Source organism: Anabrus simplex, chromosome 1, assembly GCF_040414725.1.
Source record: "Anabrus simplex isolate iqAnaSimp1 chromosome 1, ASM4041472v1, whole genome shotgun sequence".
Taxonomy (NCBI): Eukaryota; Metazoa; Arthropoda; class Insecta; order Orthoptera; family Tettigoniidae; genus Anabrus; species Anabrus simplex.
The window spans coordinates 1,637,410,985-1,637,438,879 of NC_090265.1; the positions used below are offsets into that span (position 1 = coordinate 1,637,410,985).

The 27,895-nt window shown below is 39.7% G+C and overlaps 1 protein-coding gene across 1 annotated transcript in view; it reads left to right on the forward strand.

The window, feature by feature from the left end:
- LOC137497052 (myrosinase 1-like) overlaps nucleotides 1-3,546 on the forward strand; it is a 122,965-nt gene extending 119,419 nt beyond the window's left edge. The window contains exons 10-11 of the mRNA XM_068225645.1: nucleotides 1,434-1,540; nucleotides 3,343-3,546. Coding sequence (XP_068081746.1) covers nucleotides 1,434-1,540; nucleotides 3,343-3,460 — 225 coding nt within the window. The 3' untranslated portion in view covers nucleotides 3,461-3,546. The remainder of the gene's footprint in view (nucleotides 1-1,433; nucleotides 1,541-3,342) is intronic.
- The last annotated feature ends 24,349 nt before the right edge of the window (nucleotides 3,547-27,895 follow it).

The following is a 27,895-nucleotide window of genomic DNA, read 5'->3' on the forward strand; positions in this document are numbered from 1 at the left end:
TTTTAAAGAAAGTAATTCCATGTTTGTTATAAAGTACTCGCAGAATTTGCAATACAATATTTTTTTCCACCTAGAATGAATTCAGCGAACCTGCAATGGACATCTTGGAGAAAGAAATTGAAATTGGAACAACTGGAATCATATTTGGCTTAACCACACGAGGGTTACAGAAATTAGGATTTGGAAACTTTACCTCAGTGGTCTTTGCAGTATATCAAAATCAATCAATCAATCAATCAATCAATCAATCAATCAATACTGATCTGCATTTAGGGCAGTCGCCCAGGTGGCAGATTTCCTATCTGTTGCTTTCCTAGCCTTTTCCGAAATGATTTCAAAGAAATTGGAAATTTATTGAACATCTCCCTTGGTAAGTTATTCCAATCCCAAAATCTCCAGGTTCTTAAGTGTAAAGGATCTTCGCTTTTCAGACAGTACGTTGCGAAACACCGAAACGCTTCTCTCCACATACAGATGTTAAGGGTTCATACTTGAAGCAAGTGACATCTTTCTTTTCAAAGGCACACACATCAAAACATTCTCCTTTAAATATTTCACTTATCTTGCACATAATTTCATACCCTTGTTTTCTAAGCAATAATTTCATTTTTCATTTAATTTCATTTCATTTCATTTCAACTTCTCTCTTGTCAGATACGGTTGAAAAATATGTATTTACTAAAAAAATATGTTTAAGGAGTAAAGGATGAACTTATTGTTATTTTTACCTTTTATGGTCTTAACGCCTTTTTCAACCCCACTTTCTTTCGACTACATTTTTACTGCCTATTCTCAATTCGAAACATCATAAGCCAAAAACGCAGTAAAAGGTAAAAAACGAACAAATAAAACCCACCATTTTCTGACCTACAATTACCTAGAATGAACATATAATTTTTGGGCCTGGTCTTCGGATTCTTGAGATAAAAAGAAGATTTTTCCCCTCCTTGCTCCAGTTACCAATTTGGTATAAGAATATCAGTAACTTGTACAAATCGATAGCTAATCATCATTTGTTTAGCGTTTTAGTGTTATCACTTTCATTTTATCACGTAAATCCATTGGAATAGTGCTCTGAAATATCTTCACTAATACATTTGACCACAGATCGCACAATCAACAGTATGTAGCTGTGTTATTCTGATGGAGCTGACAGCCAACATATTGGTGGGGTGGAACTGCAGCCCAAGGAGTTTAAATGTAAAAATAAAACAGTATATTTCCAAACCGGAAGTTTTATTCTCCGTATACAGTAGGTTATGTATTTTATTTCTTTTATATTTATGTACTTTTATTATCATCACCGTACTTGTTTTATTCTGTAATGGTTTGCTAAAAAAAATATAAATACAACACGATCTACAAAAATGTAATTGTATTACTACAGAAAGGCACAACAACCTGATATATAATTGAATGTCTTTCATTTACAGAGTCACTTAACGGAGTTGTTGAAGGCAGTGTATGTGGATGGAGCTAATGTTATTGGTTACACAGCCTGGAGTCTACTGGACAATTTGGAATGGAACAAAGGTTATACGTAAGTAACATTATCGAAATGTTCCAGCATGTAATTCGAATAAGTTTCGTAAAGGGATTCTGTATTATGTATGTCCGTAGCAAATCGGAGACGAGAGTGTATATTCTAATTTAATCATGATACGTTTTTTCAAAATATAATGATAAGACCGCTTGCTGTTAGAAATGAGTAGTGATGTCAGTGGAATTCTATGTTAAAATTCTTGTTGTTTTTGTTGTTATTGCTGTCCATCTCCTTGGGTAAACAGGCAGCATAATGGTTTTCGTTTCACAAGGAAATGGGTTCCATCCATAGTCGGGTCGGGGATTTAATCATGTCTAGTTAATTCCTCTGGCTCGGGGACTGGGCGTTTGTGTTCATTTTAATACACACTCTTACTCTACACTCGATATACCTCACTACTAACCTCCAAAGAAACACATACTTGTGGATGCATCCCTCCACGAAGGGTTGGATTCGGAATGGCTATACTTGGCTGTAAAAACAGGCCATGCACATAGATTGCCGATGCCGAGAAGAGGATGAAGTCAGTGTAATTTTGAGCAATAAATAATAACAATAACAATGATGAAATGAAATGGCGTATGGCTTTTAGTGCCGGGAGAGTCCGAAGACAAGTTGGGCTCGCCAGATGCAGGTCTTTCGATTTGACTCACGTAGGCGACCTGCGCGTCGTGATGAGGATGAAATGATGATGAAGACGACACATACACCCAGCCCCCGTGCCAGCGAAATTAACCAATTAAGGTTAACATTCCCGACCCTGCCTGCAATCGAACCCGGGACCCCTGTGGCCAAAGGCCAGCACGCTAACCATTTAGCCATGGAGCCGGACAATAATACTGATAATTCCTACACTGGGTGGATGTTTTCCTGGTAAATACATGACACCCATGGTCGAGGAATTCTGAATATCTGCACCATCTTGGACTTTAGAGTTTCCTCCATATGACATTAAATGGGCTATCATGCCTCATTATGATTCAATTACAACACCTTGTAACACATAGCTATTGCCAAATAAAACTCATGAACTACGTGAAGTAGGTCAGGATTTTTAACATAAACCCGAAAATTACTGGTTCCGTCTTTAACTAGATAAATCCATTTATCAATCACTCAATCAATCAATTATCTATATTTAGGGCTGTTGCCCAGAAAGCACAACATCGTACCTCTTCAGCAACCAACAGTCTCGAGAGTCCTTCTTCGTGTTCGCTGTACCCTTAAACACACCAACTTTTGATAACCTTCTTTTGTGAAGAAAACACAATTTTAATGGCATTAATTCTAATCCAAGGGGTTCATTACAAAGGCAATACTTAATCGAGTCAATCAGATTTTATGGAGATTCAGACTCAGGTGTAAAAATCCTTTTCGCCATTTTGAACAACACTGAGGAATTAGTGAGCTGGGCCAGTATGCTATGCAGCTCTAGCAAAAAGATCATGAAAAATAATGTTTCACACTTTGCCTGCTTTGATTTCGTTATTCTTACAACTGGGAAGAGTGTGGAAGAACATGCCTTTCGTACTTTCCCCTTTGGATTTTAAGATTTTAGACAATACTAGTCATTCCATATCATACCGGTTTTTTGCTGCTAACAATTCTAATGTGTAGATTTGGAAGAATAAGAATGATAATCTGTTTAAATGTCACATGCTCATCTCAAGGTATTGACGTTTGTTCTAAACTCACACATTTTTCTTCCGTTCTTCATTTCAATTGTATTATGTCTGCCATCCAGACCAGTGTTATTGGATTAAAATTGGAAGTAATTCAGGTGAATCTAAAATTTTCAGGCAAAGGTTCGGCGTGTATTACGTGAACATCACCGATCCAGCACGGCCGAGGATTCCCAAGGCATCGTCTCAATTTCTAAAGGAGCTCATCCAGGCTCGTGAAATACCACAGGACTAACTGCTAGAGTTCTACATTTCAAGGCAATATTTACTGCATGTTTTAAACATGAATATGAACATTAAAATAAAGCTCTTATTTGTTTTAAGGTCAATCTTTCTTGTTTGTGGCAGTACATTCCTATTTACCTCTTATTCTATTTCTGTATCCTCGACTTCATTACATTCTATTGGTGGTAATTAAAGTGTCAAGAAGAAGGACTACCGGGAAACCAACCTCTTGTAACTTCACAAAATACTTGTGTCAATATTTGGGCATAGAAAACGTTTCTCTCTTACTAATAAATATATTAGCCCCATGCTTGGGAACGATTTGCAACATTACCAGGATTATCAATAATAATTTGCCGAGAGTTCCGGTAAATGGGCAATATAGGTCACCAAAAGACACCTCAATTTAGAATAATAATATTTATTATTATTATTATTATTATTATTATTATTATTATTATTATTATTATTATTATTATTATTATTATTATTATATGAAATGATAATTTATGGTAGAACATAAAAGATTCTATCTCGAACAGGAAAAATGGTATCCTGTTGACCGGGCCTTACTTAGCTAATACCCTCTGCAAATAATAGAATATTGTACAAGCACACAGTCAGACTGGTTCGGTCTCCTTGTGAAGATATATAACTCGTGCCGTGTTATGCTATCGCGCATAACACCATCCTTTCGCATGTAGTTGCAGGTGCGACCATTCCATGCTTGATAGGCATGGTAATTCGTAAAGTGAAGCGCAGTCTAATCTGGCACATTCGATGATACCTGTAAAGCTATTACCACATAGCCCAATAAACGCAAAGCCCAAGAACTGAAAACAGTTTGTGTACGCTAATTTCAGTACAGAGACCGTATTATGACAAAGTTTATAGTCCCTCCTTCAGTTATACAATGAATAAATAAGACTGGCAACATGACTGTCTTACAACTGTTTGTAGCTGCTGGAACAATAAAATATAGTAACACTTCTTCGTCCACCTCTGTGGTGTAGTGGTTAGTATGATTAGCTGCTGCCCCCGGAGGCCCGGGTTCGATTCACGGCTCTGCCACGAAATTTGAAAAGTGGTACGAGGGCTGGAACGGGGTTCACTCAGCCTCGGGAGGTCAAGTGAGTAAGGGGGGTGGATTCTCTTCTTATCCATCCTCGAAGTGGTTTTCCGTGGGTTCGCACTTCTCCTCCAGGCAAATGCCGGGATGATACCTACCTTAAGGCAACGGCCGCTTCCTTCCCTCTTCCTTGTCTATCCCCTCCAATCTTCCCATCCCCCGACAAGGCCCCTGTTCAGCATAGCAGGTGAGGCGGCCTGGGCGAGGTACTGGTCATCCTCCCCAGTTGTATCCCCGACCCAAAGTCTCACGCTCCAGAGAGGCGGTAGAGGTGGGATCCCTCGCTGAGTCCGAGGGAATACAGTAGCTGACCCTGAAGGGTAAGCAGATTAAGGAAGAAAGAAAGAAAGAACACTTCTTCAAGAACTCCATAAATATGACTGACAGCATGACACACTGATAACAATATAGATGTAGGTCACGTATTAAGTGGTATGTTCCGAGCTGTCAGTGAAGAGATGGCGTGGAATGACATCAGTAGACGAATAAGTTTCAGTGGTATCTTTAAAAGTAGGAAAGATCACAATATGAAGATAAAGCTGTAATTAAGAGGACAAATCGGGGCAAATATTCGTTTATAGGAAGGGGAGTTAGGGATTGAAATAACTTACCAAGGGAGATGTTCTACAAATTTCCCAATTTCTTTGCAACCATTTAAGAGAAAGCTAGGAAAACAACAGATAGGGAATCTGCCAGCTGGGCGACTGCCCTAAATGCAGATCAGTAGTGAGTGATTGATTGATGACGTGGAGTTTTGATTGTTAACGTGGTTTGTAAGGAAATGCTCCACTCAAGTATCCAGTTTCCGACAAAAGAGTAGTGTTTCCAAAATGATGCGAACTTTGGGCCAGGAAGACTTCAAAGTATCAATCAATCAATCAATCAATCAATCAATCAATACGAATTTAGGGCTGTCGCTCAGGTGGCAGATAGATAGATAGATAGATAGATAGATAGATAGATAGATAGATAGATAGATAGATAGATAGATAGATAGATAGATAGATAGATAGATAGATAGATAGATGGATAGATAAAGAATGGGTGAGCCCTGCCTTCGCAGGGCTCCACACGCAGGTCTGTGAAGACCCTTTGTGTCCCTTAAACGGGTTTGCCTAGTCCATCCCCAGTGCTCCTATAAAGGATACCAGTGTCCTGATGTTGGCATTCCTAATGTCTTCCAGGCTCACAAAATGTGAGCCAAGATATGGATGTCTAGTGCTCGCGAGAACCTCGCACTGACACAACACATGCGCGGAGGTCTCTTCCTCCCTTCCGCATCTTCTACATATCGGATCCTGACTGATTTTCATGATGTGTAGGTGTCTCTGTAAGGTATTGTGGCCTGTCAACAGTCCAACTACCTTTCGCATTCTGGTCCTATTAAAGTTTATCAGGACCTTTTTATAACATTGGCTAGGCCCTTTGATAAGTTCACGTGCCTGCCTTGCTATAGTTATCCTCTTCCAAATGTCCAATTGAGACTGGTTTGTCCACTGGGGTATTACCAGTTTCACGCTTCGGAATGATACTCCTAGGAAGGGCTCTGGTCCTATGAAAGGACCTTTTGAGCCTTGTTTCGCTAGGTTGTCAGCTTCTTCATTTCCACTGATACCTGTGTGCCCAGGGACCCATAATAGGGTAACTGGGCAAAGTTCACACAGCTGATCTAACATCCTTTGGCAGTCCCATACCATTTTTTATGTTATTCTAACTGCACATAGTGCTTTTAACGCTGCCTGGCTATCACTGCAAATGGTGATGCATCTTCTATGTCCAGGCATGTTCCATATATATACAGCACAGCCAAGTATTGCATATACTTCGGCCTGGAAAACAGTAGCATATTTACCCATGGGAAGGGAGGGCCTTGTCTTAGGCCCCAGACCCCGGCGCCTGTGTCCGTCTCTGTCCGCGAGCCATCTGTGTACCATATACAGACCCCAGACCTAAAACGGGCCCCAGTATCCGCGGCCCACTCCTCCCTTGTGGGTATCACCACTGTGAACTTATAATTCAGATTGAAACTAGGCTTCATCAGGTCCGCGATCATCATTGTCATAGGGCAGGTCTGGAGAAGCCTTGTAAGAATAGAAGCATGACCTCTATTCGGATTCTTGAAGGACCATCCTCCGAGTGACCAGAGGCTGTAAGCACTCACTCCCACTATTTCCTTAACATATAAATGTAAGGGGGGAAGACCTAGGATGGCCCCCATTGCACATAATGGTGTGGTATCCAGTGCCCCTGTTATTCCTAGACACGCAAGTCTTTGGACATTGTTTAACTTGGTGGTCACAGTTTTACTCTCCGAACCTGGCCACGAGACTAAAGATGCAAAGGTGATCGTGGGGCGTACAATATAAATATAGATCCTCTGGACCACCTTATGTCCTAGGCCCCAAGTCTTTCCGACGGTTCTGCGACAGGCCCACATAATCTTGCGAGCATTATCCACCTTATGTTGGTGATAATACTCCTCCCTGTTTCTTCCAACTCAGTCTTGCCTCAAGGATTACCCATAGGTACTTAACTGAGGTTGTCTTAACTAATTTTTTCCCTAATAGGAAAGGCTCTGACAGACCGTTTAGCCTCTCCTCCTGGTAAATACCACGAGCTCCGTCTTGTCGGGATTAACCGACAGGTCAGTGTCAAGGCACCATCTTTCCACCCTGCGTAGAGAGCTCTGTACGAGCTCTGAAACCGTACTGGAGAATTTCCCACCGCCATCAGGCTAATGTCATCTGCATAGCCTTGGGCGTAAATTCCTCCAACATTTAACCTGGTAAGTAGTTCATCCACTACCAGACACCATAGTGTTGGTGATAATACTCCTCCCTGTGGACACCCCCTGTCTATATTAGCTCTCAACATTACCGCGTTGAGGGTAAACAGAACTTGAAGGCCCTGCAGTGAGGCCATAATCAATTTTATTTTGTTGCTGATCCAAGGCACTCTCCAGCCTAGAAACCAGCTGGTGTAGTGCCGTCTCAACCGACTTTCCTGGTTAGTATGCATGTTGATGAGGATGCAGGGGACAGTCTCTTAATATTTTCTCCCTGATAGGTGTATCCACCGGTCTTTCCAAAGTCATAAAGAGAAAAGACGTTAGACTAATGGGTCTATAATCCTTGGGTCTAGTATATGAAGACCTTCCGGGTTTAGGTATATACACTACCTTCGCCTGACTCCACAAGGAGTACACATACCACATAGTGAGACAGTCTCTAAAAATTCTAACCAGGTATTGTATAAGGACCGCGCCCGCTTCCTGGAGAAGCGCAGGGATGATCCCCTCCATTCCTGGGCTTTTATCAGGGGCAAATGATTCTAATGCCCACTTCACCCTTCTTGGGGTAACAATCTCTGCAGCTTCGTTCCAGCCACTTCTATCGGGTCTGAAGGATCCTCTCGATTCTACTTCATTATTTGTGACTACTGAACCTGGAAAGTAGGCATCAAGCAATACGTTCAGGGTCTCCCCCTCTGTGGATATATATCCACCCGAAGGTGACTCCAATGAGTCCAGCCTTGCCCTTCCATCGAAGGTTAGAATTTTATGAAGCCTTACCGCTTCATGTTGACTCTCAATGGAGTCACAAAACTGTCTCCAAGATTTCTTAGAAGTCTTTTTGACTTCTGACTTGTACTTTCTCGCCCAGGTGGCAGATTCCCTATCAGTTTTAACACTGATGCTTTCACGGACTATACTTGCAGACATTATATAGGCATTAGGGCTTACGCCGTGTCAAGAAAACAATGTGAAACTCTTTACATTTCGCAGAAAACTTTGTTCCTTGCCTTCAGAAGAAAATCTGGAGTGTTCACGACGAAGACTTCTACAATAATGAGCGTTTAAATTTAAGAATGCATTACCATTGGATCTGCAGTAGTATGCTCATTCGTCACCAGGTGACTCGCTGTATGCTGGCACAGCGCTCCATGCGGGAGCTGACGACAACATTCAGCTATAATTAAGATGTTCATCACACCGTGTGTGTGTGGGGAGAGGACATCAGACGAATCAGGGACGAATGTGGTAAAAGAAATAAACAGAAACTAATAAAATAAAATCCATTGAAACGAAAGACACACGATAGAATGGAACAGAGCTGAAGAATTGAAAGAAAGTTCGAGGGCAAGTCAATAATTATCTGTAATCAATTTTTATAATTTATTAAAGAAAGAGTACATACTTTTTATTGACATCATTTTTCAACATATCCACCCTGATTTTCAATGAACATGGTCCACCGTTTCACAAGCCTTCTGATACCCGCTGCAAGAAAGGTTTTTGGTTGTGCAGCAAACCACGTATGCACCGCTTCCTTCCCCTGTTGATCGGAGCTGAATCAACGGCCTCTTAGAGCATTTTAAGTGTACCAAACAGATCGAAATCCGACGAGGCGAGATCGGGACTGTACGCAGGATGCCCCAACACCTCGAAACGCAGTATCTGAAGATTTTGAGCGGTTTGGGTGGCGGTATGTGGACGCGAATTGTCAAACAACAAAAGGACTCCTTCCGACAATCTACCTCTACATTTGTTGCGAATTGCAGGTTTCAGCTTGTTTAATAGCATATCACTGTAACGTTCACTGTTTAATGTTTCCCCTTCCCCTTGTAATGTTCCAGGATTAGCCCTTGAGAGTCCCAAAACACTGTGAGCATCAATTTTCCCGCAGAAGGTTGACTCTTGAATTTCTTTTTGACTGGGGATCCGGGATGTTTCCATTCCATCAATCAATCACTACTGGTCTGCATTTAGGGCAGTCGCCCAGGTGGCAGATTGCCTATCTGTTGTTTTCCTAGCCCTTTTTAAAATGATCGCAAAGAAATTGGAAAATTATTGAACATTTCCCTTGGTAAGTTATTCCATTCCCTAACTCCCCTTCCTATAAACGAATATTTGCCCCAATTTTTTCCCTTGAATTCCAACTTTATCTTCTTATTGTGATCTTTCCTACTTTTAAAGACACCACTCAAACTTATTCGTCTACTGATGTCCTTCCACGCTATCTCTCCACTTACAGCTCGGAACATACCACTTAATCGAGCAGCTCGTCTCCTTTCTCCCAAGTCTTCCCAGCCCAAACTTTGCAACATATTTGTAACGCTACTCTTTTGTCGGAAATCACCCAGAACAAATCGAGCTGCTTTTCTTTTGATTTTTTCCAGTTTTTGAATCAAGTAATCCTCGTGAGGGTCCCATACACTGGAACCATACTCTAGCTGGGGTCTTACCAGAGACTTATATGCCCTCTCCTTTACATCCTTACTACAACCCCTAAATACCCTCATCACCACGTGCAGAGATCTGTACCCTTTATTAACAATCATATTAATGTGATAACCCCAATGAAGGTCTTTTCTGATATTAACACCAAGCAAGAAAAATATTTTTTTACACTCACCTATATCGGTTCAAATAAATTAAATTCTTCTTCTCTTACAGGCTCTTCTACTTCTTGTTCATCTACTATATTAAAGAAAAAGATAATATACAATTAAAATCTTTCGCGATCCTACAATAAACGAATTTCTTAAAATTAAAAGAAGTTGAAACTCACCAATATCATCTTCGTTACTTTCTTCTATCATCGCTCTTAGCTCTGCTAATAACGCGCAGCAGAGAAAGTAATTAAATTTTTGAATTAAAAATAGGTGGAAATAAGGGCTATGGCGCCGTGGTATAATGTTAGAATACACACTAATAAAGAGCAGAAACTCTTCGCTAGTGAACTCCCTCATTCTATTCACAATAGCGCGTTCAAACGCACCCTCTACTTCTACAATGTTATTTGATTCACATTCTTCTTTTAGTCTAATTACATCCCGCAGGCTACGTTGTACTGCAGACATTTCGAAACTTTAACGTATCTACAGCAAGCGATTCGCAGTATATATACCCGTTCTAACGGCGACATGTAATTTGAAAAAAAAACCAAAGCTAGTTTCAAAAAACCTGCCTGGATACAACATCTGCTAGTAAGCTGAGTGGCGTCCCGGACCTCAGTTTACGCATCCTTTTTGTAGCCTGGGGGGACGAAACCGTGGTCCAAGCACGGCCATGACCAGCAATGACCGCGAAAGAGGTTAGGCGTTAACTGGTTTAGTGAAAGCTGCTTGCAGGAAACATCCGGGATAGATATACACTACAAAGCAACGTTCTGCTTCAAACATATGTCTACAAAATAATAATTTTACACACAATAAAGTCGCATCTGGTAATATAATGTGAGATTATCTTACACCTAGCATTAAATTTTTTTATATAAAACAAGTGAATTCGCTCACATCTAGAAGAGTGCAAGTTCGATCCTCCTCGTTGGCAATCATAAAATAATTCTCTCTAGTTCGCTATTTTCACACTAGGCAACTGCTAAGGGAAGTATACCTTAAAGCTAACTGGACTATACGCCATGTCAGTGTGACGTAATGTGAACTGTAGCACACTATTTAAAAAAGTGTGTGAATAAATACCAAGGTATTGTCCTTGTTGACAACAGTGTCTGTGTGTCATCAATCATGGAGCAACAAGTAAAGAATGAGTTTGGTGAGAAGAGAAACCGTAACATCCAGTGTAAATGTGAACTTTGTACACCAAATATTAAACCTGATCCTTTACGTACAATATATTTCTCACTAGTAAGTGAGGCTATTACATCATACTATACATATGGTAGTTTACTTCGAATGCCACAACATCTAATTCACTATTTACCATCTGGGTTTCTCTCAACATATGCTGCTAAAAATTTAGATGAAGCATGGGAGAAACTTCCCTTCTACACAAGATCGAAAATGGAAATCGCGGTGTGCAGGGGATGTGTCAAGCATTATTGCTACAGAGGACAAGATTAAGTTGATGATTTTGACAGCCCTAATCCAATGATTAAGGACTGTGAGGGATGCAAGAAAGAATTTAATCATGTATTTTGAACTAACAGGTAAATAAAACAGTGTGATGTTCCACTTATTATTCGAGTTGCTTGAATAATTCATCCCAACCTATATTTACGCATACACATATTTTTTTACACCAACCACATTTTATTTTTCTATCATCAAATCACCAACCTGTGTAGGTGTGACAAATTCTAGCTCTCACTCACACACTGTCTCAATTCAGAGGTTGATTAAGAAATAATTCGTAATATTTTATTTTAAAAGAAACCATGCTTTACAGTTTTTCAACCAATATTTCGGCTACGTAGCAGCACGTTCTTTTGTTTTGTTAAAACACTGTCGTGTTTGATGTCTTTGTTCACGGAAGTTCTTTGCTGTTGTTTTATGACGTGCCCCTAACTGATTCATTAGACGATTTATTATTTCATCTTCCGTGCTAAACATATATATACGATATAATTTTTGATGAGATAGCACATCATGTGTTACCCTAACTAATTTATTAGTTCAGAGATCATAATGCATTTTTTAAACAAAAAACTATTTGTGTTAGCCATCTTGGACAATGATAATAAGAAATCACAGACATGACACTCTCATGTACGGGCTGTTTGACCTCGAAGAGTACAAACAGTTGGCGACGTATCCAACAAACAAAAATGGCGAGCTGTTTTTTGTTTTATTCCGTATGTAAAAATTCATACTATCACGTTCGTAACGACGGAATTTCTTAATCAACCTCTGATTTCAGACTTTATCTGAGTTTTTATTTGTTTTTAACTAGTACAGTGATATTTCATAGATGTCATTTATTGATGTAAGGTTAGTAAACAATGTGTGTATCTATCGTCAAGAATTACAGCTAGATGTGCATCCTGTTGAAAAATAATTAAAGGTAAGTAGTCGAGAAAAATATTATTATTATTATTATTTAATTAAACTAAGCACTTTTGTGTCGACCTTCACTCATCACCAGTTGGCTAGAGTCGTTAGTAGCTAACCTTCAACAGACAGCAAAGCAGGAGGAGAGGAGCGATTCTTTTTTACAAAAAACTCACATCCTGTTCACCTTTCGCCAGCAAGTAACCTTGTAAAGCAAATCCAGTTGCTGCAATTATTTCGCATGTAGCTGCCCCACCTTGAGCAGTGAGAGGCACTTCAGCAAGTAACTTTTTAGAAGCAAATCTACTCACAGAACCTTGCCCCAACACCTTTCAAGAAATATTTACCTCTTACATAATGACCTCCGGGTAAGTGTAGTTAACATTTCCTACATGCGCCCTAGCAAGTGAGAGGTCTGTGCAAAAAAACACAAATTTAGTAAACAATGTGATTTATGTCTAAATGTCTTTCCTGACACCAACATAAACAATTTAAGAGGTAATCACATAGGCAAGTAGGGTAGAATTTTTTTTTTGGTAATTAAACTAAGCAGTTACTTACACTCAGTAGAGTTTTTTTTAATCTAGCTACTAGAAGAGTAAGGTTAATAGTGAACTTGTTTTGCTCTTACAATACACACCATAACAAGTGATGTTACCTATACGCCCACCCACCTAGCCATAGCAGTAAAAAGCTACCGCAAAGAGCGACATTCCACACTTGTGTGTAGCCTTGACAGCGTGAGGCGCCCTCCACACGCGCCTTAGCAAGTGAGAGGCCCGCGCAGGGAGGGAAGCCCACGCGCAGGCGCAGTAGCTGCAGCTGGTCTAGTCTCCTTAGTGGTCCAGACTCCTTGTGGTCCAGAGTCCTTAAATCCCCTCTACTGAGGTATGACACTTAGCACGAAACACCTAGCCTGGAATGAACAATCTGGTGATGACGAACGTACGAATTTGGAAAACACCGAAACGAAATAACAATATAGAAAGGACAGGGATGAGAACTACCTACGTAAATCCTTAATGGCTTGTAACTACGTATTATTTAATCGATAGCAAGTATTCCTGTTGAAATTGTTAGGATTTTTACGTATTTCCATAGCTTCCCGTATAATCCTGGACGTATAATGTTTAATGCGGCTAAGGGCTCGAACATCTTGGAATGCGACATCATGACCCGAAGATAGGGCGTGCTCAGCTATTGCTGACTTGTCTGGCTGGTTGAGACAGATATTTCTATGTTGTTACTTGATGCGAGTCCCAGTGGACCCGCATGTTTGACAAATGTATACCGTGCCGCAAGTACAAGGATTTTTTTTACAACCCAGGGTGTAATAATAGGGACAATTTGTCCTTGCTTTTACCTAAACTGTGAGCAATTTTGGTGACGGTGCCAAACATGGTTTTTATATTGTGCTTGCGGAGGACCTTGCCAATTCGGTCTGTGGTCTTGTGAATGTCAGGCAGGTAGCCAGTTCCCTTCACTTCTTCTTTCTGTGAGCTTTGCTTAGTTGTCCCTCTCGGATGCAGGGCTCTGTGAATCTGTACAACTTTGTAACCATTACCCTCGAACGTGAATTGTAGTGCGTCCATCTCCTCCTGAATAGTTGATGGCTCACAAATTCGTGCCGCTCTCGTGGTGAGTGTCGTGGAAATGTCCTGGTTTTGTACTGGATGGTGATGAGAATCTGCGTGGAGATAGCAATTTGCGGGGGTAGGCTTACGATATATAATATGTCCTAAGGACCCGTCCCGTTTCTTTCGTACTAGAACATCCAACAAAGGAAGGCATCCGTCCGACTACATCTCCATAGTGAATTTAATTGAAGAATGTTGCTGATTTAAGTGGTTGAAAAATACATGAAGTTTCTCAGGACCTTGTGTCCATATCACAAATGTGTCATCAACATACCTCCACGAAATCAAGTGTTTGACGGGCGCCGAAGCAATAGCCTCCTTCTCAAAATGCTCCATAAAGGAATTAGCCACTACCTGCGAGAGTGCACTTCCCACAGCCACTCCCTCCATCTGTTCGTAAAATTGCTCACTCCACAAGAAATGGCTCCAAGTCATTCAGTGGCGAAATAGCCTAGTAGTGTCCTTAGGGAACAGGTGCTCAATGAGAGACATGACCGAGTCAATCGGCACTTTAGTGAACAAGGGCTCGACATCGAAACTCACCAGATAGATCATTTTAATTGGAGCTTAATGTTGTCGACGGCTCCCGCTTGGAGCGCTGTGCTTACATAGAGCGGGCCACCTGGTGACGAATGAGCGTACCACTACAGCTCCAACGGTAAAAAAAATCTTAAATTCAAACCCTCATTATTGTAGAAATCCTCCGGTGAACAGTCGAGATTTTCTTCTGAAGACGCGGAGCGAAGTTCTCTGCGAAACGTAGAGTCTCACCTTGATATTTTGACACGGCATAAGCCCAAAAGCCCATATCATGTCCCTATCAATTGTTTACCTAGCCTTTCCTTAAAAGTTTTCAAATAATTTGGAAAGTTATCGAACACATCCCTTAATAAATTATACCAATCCCTTACTCCTCGTCATATAAATTAATATTTGCTCCAATTTGTCCTCTTGAATTCCAAATTTATCTTCACACTAGTACGTAAGCCTGTCATCGACATTTGAAATTACAGTTTTAAGTAATTGGAATATGAAAGGAACATGTTAATGTATCTTATGAATAAAACTTACATAAGGCACACAGTTGTAATTATTGCTAAGTAACTAGAATATTTAAATAGATGTTATGAATAAAAGTTACACTTTCCATATTGCATATGAACTATTTGAAAGGAATCAGAACATATCTTATAGTATTTTCATCTGACTTGTTCCATTAGAAACCTACTTCAAAATCGAAGCTCAATACAAGATGCGTAAGAACGATAAAGGATCACCGCATCGAGGCAAGGCATATCGCAACTTAAATCACCGCAACATCATCATAACCAGTACGCCCTCAACGTATCCATATCGCCTCGCCTTGGACGAACATGAATACCAGTCATAGCGTCAAAACACAGCATCACACATCCAGAGCTCGACCATGAAAGATATATAGACGAGTGATAAAAAGTAGTAGGTCTCAAGCATCATATCACATGCAAGCAAAACAATCACACAGCAGACCAATATCATCCTCCATCCTCACAGATTTATATGACACGAAAAATAGAGCACACAAAAAATCAATGGAAACCTACAGTAAAACTAAACGTGAAGTTAGCAGAAAAATATATAACTAATATGCCCACGCAACCATAGCAAGCCAAGGAATGGAAATTACCTGAATAATCGGGCAGAGTGCAGTGCCTTTAGGTAGTCACAAAATAGCGAGTCAAAGGAAGAGTCGGGCAATTGAGTGGATAAATCCACGGCAGGAGAAGTAAACGAAACGACACAAGTAAAATATTTCACATCTCAAGATGCTCATTGTTTTATAGACCGCCATGTTGGCTTCACCGTCTAACGATCTTCTTTCCAAAGAAGGCGAGCACAAGACTCTTGGGAGACACTTAGGCTGATGGCCGGAAACGCTCTCTGTCAAGGATAAAACAAGTCATACGTCACGTCCAGGGAATAGATCGACAAAATTGTCGATAGCGGTCAAAGAATGTGGTATGTTCTAACAAGTGCGTCACCAAGGCAAACTTGGTTCGGCACACTATCGAGAACAATAAATTATAATAAAAATTTACTTTGCTCAACCCTTGTAAGTCGAATTTCAAGATGTTCCGAAATTGTATTTTAAGGATTTATATAAGGAAATTGTTAGTGCAAAAATGAAGTTGTATTTTATTTCGCGGCCTAGAAAATCGAAAAATAATGTAAATTTCGAATATAGCGTTGTCCAATCCTTTGCACCCATTTTAAGTCCAATTTTTAAAATAGCTGAAAGCGATTCATTCATTTTTTTTCTTTTTGGTAATTTATATGAAGAAAGTTTTGGTTCATGAACGAAGTTTAAATTTATTCCGCGGCCGAGGATATCAAAAACGTTGAGCCCTTCCCTCGCTACCAATTCCCGACAGTCAGATGTAATCTCAGGGTATCTCATCAATTAAGAAAAATATTTAATTTTTCTTATAGGTTAGGCTTTACGTGAATTCCGAGAAAAACATAGGGACAGTACGCGATAATCACCTATGAACGTCTCCATCCTATCGCTTAAAAATTTAAATTCATCACTCACCGCAATTTCTTAACGCAAATGACATGAAAAACACCTTACACACTAAGTCAATCTACTTACAACTACTATAAATTATCACTCACTAAATTATAAAATAATGAAGAAACATATTTATTAAACTAAGGGAAAACTCAAAAGAACTGAGAACTCGTATAATTATGAAAACTCCACAATTGTTGCTTATAATTAATAATCATTCATGAAATTCAATATTTAAGTCAGCGCTGGCTTACTAAAAAAGAACATGATAATCTGAGTTCAATATTTCTGAAATGAACTTAATTTATCTATAATCATCCTTGAAAAATTAAATTAGTCATTCACATGCATCAATGTAACACAATTACATTGGAATTAGGACAATTTGGAATTCTTCCTTAAAATTTATACACTTTTAAGTCATGAAATCTGAATTCGTTAATGTAGAATATCATTCCGAAGAACTGTATTATGACGACTGACATGCTAAGGTTTTCATCCCTACTGCCTCTTAAATCACAGCTCCTAATCTACTGTCTTCTCATTTAAAATTCTAGCATGAATTATAAAACCACACTCAAAATATAAAATAATCTATCTCACTATTCTATCTATATAATACTTAATTTATTGCAATTCGGCTCGATATGCATTCATTCGTTAAGTTAATCTCAAATATATCATGTGTGCAAGTAATTCAACAAGTATCCGCGTTATGATATCTCGGTACTATGTGTATACGTCGCCTCCACTATATATATATATATCGTCTTATATACCTCACACTTCACATATTATGAGAATACGTCACAAAATTCACATATCTATTGAACCCTTTTGGTCCATACCGAAGGATACCTACCTTTCTTACCTATCAGCAAAGTTCATGAGATCTGTCTCTTGGGTCGTATCGCGTTCTTCATCACTTGCTAAGGTAAAGGTAGGGTTCAGTAATTCTAATCTATCTACTCAAATGAAAGGTTTGTTTAAAAATGTTCCTATTTATTCAAGTATTTCATGAAGCATTTCTGATTTATCAACGGTATCATTTAACTCAATCGTGTCCACTGGACAACACAATTATTTTACATAGAGAGTCAGAACACTGGTGTGAGCCTTTGACGTAACTGCCTGATGGGCATTCTTACTAGAAACCATTGTCTCAATTATTAATTAAAGAAAGGAATGTCTGGAAATCCTTAAATTCGGCTTCCATGTGAGACTACATGTACCATCATAGTGATTCTTTATGGTCCAGCCCTCGTAACACGAACTCTGGACTCTGGGTATAATTAAGGCAGTCCAATCGGTGTGTGCCACACAGTGGTTATACGGCATGGACCCTTAATTGAATCGATGTGACCTGCGACTATGTCATGGACCGACATCTAAACTTCTAAGTTACTTTAAAGTCATTGTGGATGATGACCGCAAGGAAAATGATGCTACAGTGGCATATGGCCCTAATCTAAGTCACTGAGGTTGATGACCCCCTGACCATCCAAGTTTCTAGCTGAAGGCTAAACATTTAAGTTACATCGGTTGCCAAAGTTTCCACTTTACTATCCCCAGCACATTCACTGCTCAATCAATCAAAGTTAAATAAGTTAATACAACAATAGCAATGCTCACAATACCTTGTGGCAGTAAAATCCATTACCTTCGGATATGTCCCCTTAATCGTTACGTCAACATTTACACATTCCCCAGAAAACAAACTAAGATTTCCAGAATGCATCTCCAAGTTATTCGCTTGCTTTAAAGTTATTTCAAAATACGCTTTTCACTGAATTTAATAATTAAATAAATTTAAATGATTTAATGAAATCTTAAAGAACAACAAATTCTATCTCCGCGGACTAATAGTTTCTTTTACATGTCCCTGCACAAGTCTGGACATAATTTAATTTAATCATGTCGGATGTCTATCGTTGATTCCAGTAGCTGGAAAAGAACTATTACATCATTCATGTCCAGTTTATATCTTGTTTCATGACCTCACACTTTAAATCTAATCTAACCCTAGCCAGTATTAACACTTGGATAACCCTAATAATTTACGTACAAACCAAAGTAATTAGCCGTATCATGTAAGCCAATTACGATGTCATATCTCGTCATAACATTCCATAAAGTTTGCGCACCCCTCACAGACAACAATCATCACTACCATCACTCTATATTCTGGACAACCCTGAATTTGGCTAATCTTGCTCATTAGACTCTAAGTTCGTGGTCTCAAATGCACGTTACGTTCTCAATTAAACAAATTTACCATGTCTAATAACACATACGTTATTCCCGGTTGAAAATGTCAACTAAATCCAACATTTAACGTTATCCTCTACCGAGAAATGCAATCTCAAATCAATGCGTAACACACTCTGCATGTTCCGATATCCGGGAGGCGAACCCCTATCAACTGACGGCATTTCGCCCCAACCCTCGCTTGGCAGTGATATGAGACATCTGGTCGTTCTATCTGACTAGCCTCTCAGAATGCAACCTTTAAACTCTGCCGACATAATTACACAAATACGATATTCTAACCAACAAAATGCACATAGATTATACTTCAAAATGCCCATAATAATTGTACACGTAGCAAATTAATACCGGCGCGGATTCTTGTATACTGCTTTCCATTCCCAACATTATAAAATCTTCCTCAGGCTTCCACAAGTCCCGGCTTCATTGACAGGTCTCCAACACCTGATTCATAAATCTCATCTCGACTCACACGACAAAACTAACCTCTGTTTCCCAAACTCACGACTATCACTGACAAAAAAACTGGAATAAAATCCTTACTAGAATCCATGACGTCTAATAACGCACAATGCTTTAATAATGAATAACTTCGCATAAAATGATATCGTATTTTAATAACTGGATTTTCACGAAAATGACTGTAAAATTCTACTAAATCTCTTTTATTGTCAATCAGACACAGTTTAAATGGGCCTAGAAAAACGTTCACTCCGTGACCAAATTCATCACTCTATACTCTCACCCGACAGCGCGCTTCCACTCGATTGAAAATGGGTAACTATGGATTTCTTATATTATTTACGTCAAAAATTCAGACAGAAAATTTTTACGTCGGATGAACATCTTAATTTGACATCACAAAATATAGGCACTAAACACACGGAAATGACGATCTACATTGGACGTGATATCACTTCGAAACCCTATTTAATAACTTTTTACAACATCATACGGCACTCGCAAGACTTCGAAAATTTATCCAAGTGGAAAATAAAACAAATGACCCTTTTTTTTGCTAGGGGCTTTACGTCGCACCGACACAGATAGGTCTTATGGCGACGATGGGATAGGAAAGGCCTAGGAGTTGGAAGGAAGCGGCCGTGGCCTTAATTAAGGTACAGCCCCAGCATTTGCCTGGTGTGAAAATGAGAAACCACGGAAAACCATCTTCAGGGCTGCCGATAGTGGGATTCGAACCTACTATCTCCCGGATGCAAGCTCACAGCCGCGCGCCTCTACGCGCACGGCCAACTCGCCCGGTACAAATGACCCTTTTTCGTCGTATTCTGACATTTACAAAAACCACATAGGGACGACCAACTGCGTCGTATATACCCCCTTCAAATACATACAATTTAGATATCATGAAACAAGATATAATAGGTGGTAAGATGGTAAGTCACATACCTTAAGTCGCTCCAGCGTTCATCATAGGGCTCACCTGTGATCCTGGCATTTTTATTTAGCCATTTTTACATTTCTGGCTGTACAGATCATTTTATTCTTCCGGTTTCCTGGAAATAAAGCATTAAAAAAGAAAATGCCCTTCACTTGTTCTTGTTGAGCGCACACGATGGACTGTAATTATTTCCGCACACGAATTACTTTCTTTATCACATACAAATTTATTCCGTCCCTCGACAGTCCTTTTGGTACAATTATTTCCACTCAAGAAAAACTATCTCCACATGGAGTCAAGACCCCAGCCACAACGGCTAAAATCTCTTGGTTGGACTTAGTCTACTTTTGTCGTTCGATTTTACAGAGCAGCTCAACCTTCTGTCTTCATCCTCGTGATACAAAATGCAGGGGCTTCATCATGGCGTCACTTCTTATTTATAGAAATTTCCCCTCTCTCCGGGCATCTCCCTTTGCCGCCAAGAAAATTTCTGTAACTTTTCTGACTTAACTAAACTGTAATTACAAGAGTTCTGAAGGTGACTACATACTTGCTACATTTCCGGCGGTAGTGTTCATGGACATTTAAAATTTATACATATTCAATTAGCTGGATAAATGACCTCATTAGATAGGCACTATATTTTGTCGACTTGGCTTGGGCACGCCATACACACGCATTCTTCTAAAATAGCCCTCAAAATGACTTAAGATTCTTCCGCCGTCGTGTCCCAGAGCGTTGGACAAAAGGTAGCCACCCCCTCGTCACGTGTCAGATCCGTGCTATCAAGAATCGAACTTATTATTCCAATTGACAATTTAATACATAATATTCTTAGGGCACAAAGGTCATGGGTTCACTATATATATTAACAGCTGTATTCGATACTACATCACCTCTCAGATCTCAAATATATACGAATATCCACAATCCATACCTTACTTCAAGTCACTCCTGCAGTGAATTTCTCTTCCAGTGCTGGCATCTTCTAACTGATCCAATATCATTCATATTTAACGTCTACCATCCATATATATGTCTCATAATAACCACAACGCACATTATTATACTATAATCAACTCATATAACTTCTTACTACACTATACAACCTCCAATTAATTTCAATTCATCTTTCTCAATATCTATTCTCATCACTCATAACCTCCTTCATAGTATTTGCAACTACTGAGACATAATATTCTTCTGTACGTAAATACTCCTTTACATGGATCAATTCTCTTCCAAAAATACGATGCTTAACATTAAATACTGTATTTGTGCATTTAACAACATTACTTTATACGGAATAACTCGACTCTATCTATCACTTCTCACACGCGATCCACCTGTGACGTAATCTTTGACTGAATGGTTTCGCGAGATTCATGGATATTATTCATCATATGACAACATTTGCTATCAGCTGTTATATAACTTTTCTTCCTACTAGTATTCTCAACTACCTCGTTGATCCACTTGTTCATACATAGTCATACTTCACGAGAAATCTATCTAATTATACACTAACTTAATATATTATTAGCAGCTTAAATGTAACGCACTTCACAGTAGTGACAGATGAAGAGTTCTAAATGAAATTCAAGGTCATTCTCTTGGGCGTTCCCTGTCGTTTCCCGCTCAGGCGCTATCTTGGGCCATGGCCGCTGTTTCCCGCGCAGGCGCCATCTTGGGTGGTAAAAAATAGCGCGAAAAAGCTTCGACAGGGTGACCAACGGTTAGTCCGTATGCATGTTAAGTACCGGTAGTTATCTATGTATGTGGGACACACGTTATCTCTGGCAAGTTTCTATTGAGAAAGTGCAGGAAGTTGACGGACTGCAATGGCTCATTGAACAGTGTGTGTTTGAAGTGTTTAGCAACGCCGAATACTAGAGGACTTTTGGTGAGTAACAAAACATTTTTTTAAAAACGTGTTTTAGCTGTAGTGACTTTAAAAACGTAATGATAGCAAATAAACGAACAGCGTTAAAGTAATAGCACCAGCACTGCAGCGCGGGAGTAGCGTGCTTGTATTTTAATTAGAGGCTCCGGGTCTGATTCCCGAACAGGACAGGGAATTTTTACCTAGATATGGAGACTAGATCGGAGTTTGCTCAGCCTACGTAATTAAAATTAAGGGGCTGTTTGCTGAGCATAGTTTTACACATGGATGCCCTTCTCACCTTGTTTTACCTTTGTTTCCGCTATAGCAGTGTGCGTTGGTGGTAGCCAACCCGGCAGGCGTTGGAGGTAGCCAACCCAGCAGGCATTGGTGAGACGAGTAATAGTTTTACGCCTGGATGCCCTTCTCACCTTGTTTTTCTTTATTTCCGCTATGGTGGTGTGCGTGGACGGTGGCTTACTCAGCGCAGGCGTTGGTGAGACGAATACTAGTTTTACGCCTGGATGCCCTTCCCACTTTGTTTTTTACATTGTTTCATCCATGATATATTGTTTCATCCATTTCATACAGAGCATTATCATCTCATTTACATAGCGTTTTCACATTTTCTTCTTTTTGGAATTTCTATGTTATTTGTTCAAATAATTTGTAAAAGCGACCTATAATTGGAGCGTGTCTCTGTTGGTGGCACATTTATTAAATAAATAAATAAATAGTTTCCGCTATAACGGTGTGCGCTGGCGATCGCTTACCTGTTTTACATACGGATAGCTTTTTCTTCTGTTTTAATGTGTGGAAATTATGGTAAAGGATTATTATGTTATATTTTATTCTATTTTATATTCTGTTGTCGTGGAAAACATTAGAAGTATATTCTTTAGCACCTATTACTACTGAGTTAGTGCAGTGTGCAACGATTAGCATAAACTAAGGTTATTCTTTATCTGCTTTTTCCTGTTTATGCACATGTCTGATAGCTGCTTGGCCTTAATTTTCTTATCACCTGCTGTCACGAACAGGAAAAGTAAATGACGTGAGTCCAGACTTTTATGCATTAATAGGTTAGAATGCAAGGTTACTGAAGCGAGCAGCTAGTATAGTCTACCCCCACAACGGCTATGCTATGGGGATTGAAAAACATTAGGGGTACGGCCCATCAGAACCCCTATAGTTTATATTACCCTTGCTACATTATGAAAGAGCGGGTAGCCGACACTTTCTACTAACCAAATTATTTTGCAATCTAACCTCTTACTGCATAAAAATCCGGGCTTTATAAATGACTAATGCCAAACAATACTTAGATTACTACCTGCTCTGTATACATTTTTATATTGTTCTGAATAGTAATGCCAGGATAACAAACAGTACTTTGTTTGTATCCTTGACGCAAGATAACATGCTGAATGTGAAATAGTACTGAGTTGGCAGCGAGAGTGGAAGCGACATGTTTGCTAAAATAAGGTAAGTCTTAAATTTAACATAAAAGATAAGATGTGAGACGTTATAAATGGTAAGCACCTTGAGATGTAACTGCTTATAGTAGGAGGAGTATAACAAAACATTAAGCCTGGTAGATGATTCAATGCAGTTGTTTATTGAAACATAACTATAGATATACACAACATGAATGGATTACATTATCGTAAAGTACATTCTAAACAGTCTTTAATCATAGGGTTTGGTCCGTCCCAGTCATCAGAGTCGTCTTTACCTCTCTAATTATAATGTCGATTACAGTACCGGCATGCGGCAAATTCTGGTGCAATTTTAAGTTGAAGTGGTAGCAGGTTCCATGAATATTCTACATCCTTAGAGGCATACTTTGCCACAAAACTAGATGGTAGATAGGGTATTAAATATTTTGGCACATACCACAAAAACTTATGTTTATTATAGGCATCTATAGTCTCACTCACTAATGTGTTGTTTGCTTGTTCAAAGACGCAGGCCTCACACTTACATGTGGAAGACGGGTCGGTAGGTAGACTTGCGGTATTACTAAAACTGTTTTCTTCCATGGCCATACAATCGGTGCAGTTCATAGGATAATATGTGATAGCCGTTTCGTGAATAATAAGACAGTAAGCGGTTGTATTTGCAGGAATGTTTTCAGCTGTTTCAAATTCAAGACGAATGTCGACCGGTGACTCCTTCATAGCTTCTTCTAAGTAGAACAGTCTATGACAACTAAAGGTGCTCCGTTTTTAAACTCCTCTGGAGAAAACAAAGGACTATTTTCTTTCTGATAATACGAAAACTGAAAATTGCAGAACATAGCGTATAGGGGTCCATATTTGTTTGTTTTTTTTCAAAATTTAGTTCCATGTTTTCGTAAGGATAGATAATTCCATTCAGATACAGCCGAAAGTTTCTAAATTGACAATGATCAAATAATTTGTGAAGCATCAGCACTGTGTACAAATTTACGATTGGTTTGAAAACCGAACAGGATGTAAAGAGATCTTTCTGTGAAGCGAGATGTTTTACAGACTAACTGTGTTTATCTTTAGTTGGTAGTACCGGATACTCATGTAGTTCCCAGCTTCGGAAGCGAATCGGTATTGCCATGTCAGTCTCTACCATCTTAAGAATACGTAATTTTGCTCTGTCGGATAAGGTAACATGGGACACTCGCCATAGAATACGTTGTAGGATAATTTTTGAATCGATAGATGTTGATGCTGCTTTGAGCACATTGTAATCACTGCGATCGCGAACAAGAATGAGCTCTTGCTTTGCATTGAGTATAATACGCTTATGATCTTCAGCAATTCCGAGAATGTGTTTTAATGGTAACATTCCGGTAAAGGTTCCGTCTGTATTAACCATTCACTCATTAGTAGCTCCCGGACACAATCCTGCCGTGCGTAATGGTTTACTTTCTTCACTTCCGTACGATGGATACTGTTTCATAGCACTTGAAATGCCTACATTTCTTGTACTGTCTACCTCTACCCCGTTAATTTCAAGGCGAGCCTCCGAAAAGAGGAAAGCGAGTGCATTATTGTTTAGGATTGAGGTGCTTCCACTAGTCCCATCACTTTTTACCATCTGTCCTTCAATGTAAATGTAACTTTCATGGGGTAGGGTGTACACATCTTGTTGATGAATGACCGTGCGAATTTCATCGTTCTTGTTTAATCCAAACGTAAAGGGTTGATAGGAATGAAGCTCACTTCTTACTACGCCCCCTTGCGTTTCCGCTGAGCTCACGACGTCTAGAATGTTTTCCATGGTGCTGTAAGGTGTAACCTAGATCTTTTAACACCTGTTGATGAGCACGTGTTAGCCTCATGAGTTGTTGGGAACAAGTGAGACGCTTCTTCGGTGAACTCTTTGTTTTGTATCGAGATGTGTAAATAAGTTTTATGTTGGCTTGAGATGAAGTTTGTACGTGACGTGTGTGAGAGGGTCTAAATGAACAAGCTGATTGATTTTATTGACAAGCTGAAGGGTAATGTCACTGATGCGTGTCACAGTTACAGGGTGATAGAGCACTGCTGATGGTTTCTCACGTATGCTATATCCACCTTCTTTCTCAATAATAAAATCGTGCAGGGCGTGCGAAGTTTGTTGATCGCTGTACACGTCTGTAATAATATTACAGGTGAGAGTCACGTGATGATCGTCTAAAAGTGTTGTAGGGAGATCAGACTCGTAACGTACTTCCGGTGCTAGTTCTCTTGGAGAATATCCGAGCAACGGTCCAATCGAGTCAGGTTGTGTTTTAAAATCGATTTTAAATGATGATTCGATAATACACTTATGAGTCACGTTGCTTGCTGTGAGAGAGAACTGTTGTTTTTAATAATAAAGCTCTCGAGACTAAACTGTTGAATTAACTTCTTTTCAATGTATTCATAAATATCATCTACAGAATAAGTACCCTGCCGTAAAGTTAGCACGTTTGACCCTTCTCGCACGTTATAGATTTTATTATAACCTTCAAAAGATACTAGTCTAAGCCTGTAAGGTCGATGTCCAAGTTCAATCGGTGGGTTGAAGTAGACGGTGGTTTCAGGTCCTTGCCCGTGTATTGTAAACGTTCTTGCATTGCCGAACATCATGTGAACACTGATGCACTTGGTCCGATGTTTGAGTTTCATATAGGAACTTTAAACACAATCTACCACACGTGTGTGTATGAAATTCTTGTACACGGTTTTTATTGTAAACAATAACTGCACTGCTTCGGAAATAACGTATGAGCTCTGCTGGAGGAGATAAGTTTCCGTAACTGTCGAAATACCATACATGTTGACCACGTTTGACGTAAGCAACGTAATGTGTTCCTGGACCGTGAATGTAATCTAAGTTGATGACGACCGAGCTCGATAGCTGAAGTCGCTTAAGTGCGGCCAGTATCCAGTATTCGGGAGATAGTAGGTTCGAACCCCACTGTCGGCAGCCCTGAAAATGGTTTTCCGTGGTTTCCCATTTTCACACCAGGCAAATGCTGGGGCTGTACCTTAATTAAGGCCACGGCCGCTTCCTTCCCACTCCTAGCCCTTCCTTGTCCCATCGTCGCTATAAGACCTATCTGTGTCGATGCGACGTAAAGCAACTAGCAAAAAAAAGTTGATGACGGCACTCTCGTTGTAACGTGGATGTGCTGGTAGCTGATTTCGCATAAAAACACCGCGGAAGTCACGAATTCCGAGTTGTTTGGCATACTTAGTCACTTCTTCAAGGGTCAGGGCTCGTCGTGGCAGTGCATTCAGTAGGCATTTTTTGGTGAAATGTATATGCCCAGTACTTTTTTGTATGGCGCCAGCTTTATGTGTACTCCTTTACCACGCAATGCAATTGCTTCCATAGCTTTATTACACCGTTCACTCTCCTTCAACTGCTGCTTTGCCTGTTCTACGGCTTTAACTGTTCTTGCTACAGCACTAGCTCCACCAAGGAGGGAGCCAAGGGCAGCTATCCCAGCAAATAATGCAGCTAAAAATCCTCCACGTTTTGGTACGGGGATAATCCGCGCACGCTTGTGAAACAACACTTTACTTCTAGGACGAACTCGTGCTTTTGCTGCTCTCAGTGCCTTAGTAATGGCTATCCTATTATCTTTTTCTCCTCGAAAAGACTGTAGTGCTGCTTTTACAGCTGCTTGCCATCCTACTGCCTTCGTTTTCTTCTTTACAACGTCAGGATAACGTTTTTTTACCATCCTGCACACAACTTCTCTCGTCAACACCTACTAACCAACTGATAGGTACCTCTTGATTTTATTCGTTTATCTATCATATTACTGCTAAATAATCTAGGGTTTTTTAGGTTTGAATTCAACGTGGTAAGAATCGCTAACATCTCTTTTTTCCTTGTATAAAGAAAGCCTGTTTTCTAAGTATTGTTTGGTAACAACATCAAAAGGATTTCTTGCATCAGCTGCATCTGCCAGTCCCAGCTTGTTCATATAAACCATCCCATATTGACTGGTTCCGAGTTTACTCTAATCTAAACCTTTTGTACAGATGTCTTGTTCATTAACAGGATCAGCAACTTGTTTATTGTTTGCTGAATAACCATTCTCAGTTAGGACTGGCGCTATTCGCTGTAAACCGTTTACCCTATTATCCACATAATCTTTTCTAGCTGCGTCTGTGTCGTTTGTCGGGGAAGCTAATCGTATTACTCGACGTTCCTACACATCATAGTCATAGCCTTTTGTTGTTACTACAGCATGTGCTACTAGATATGCTTTCGTACAGACGTCTTGACGATCTATAGGACCAGCCGCGTTCGTGATTCGTTTATGCTG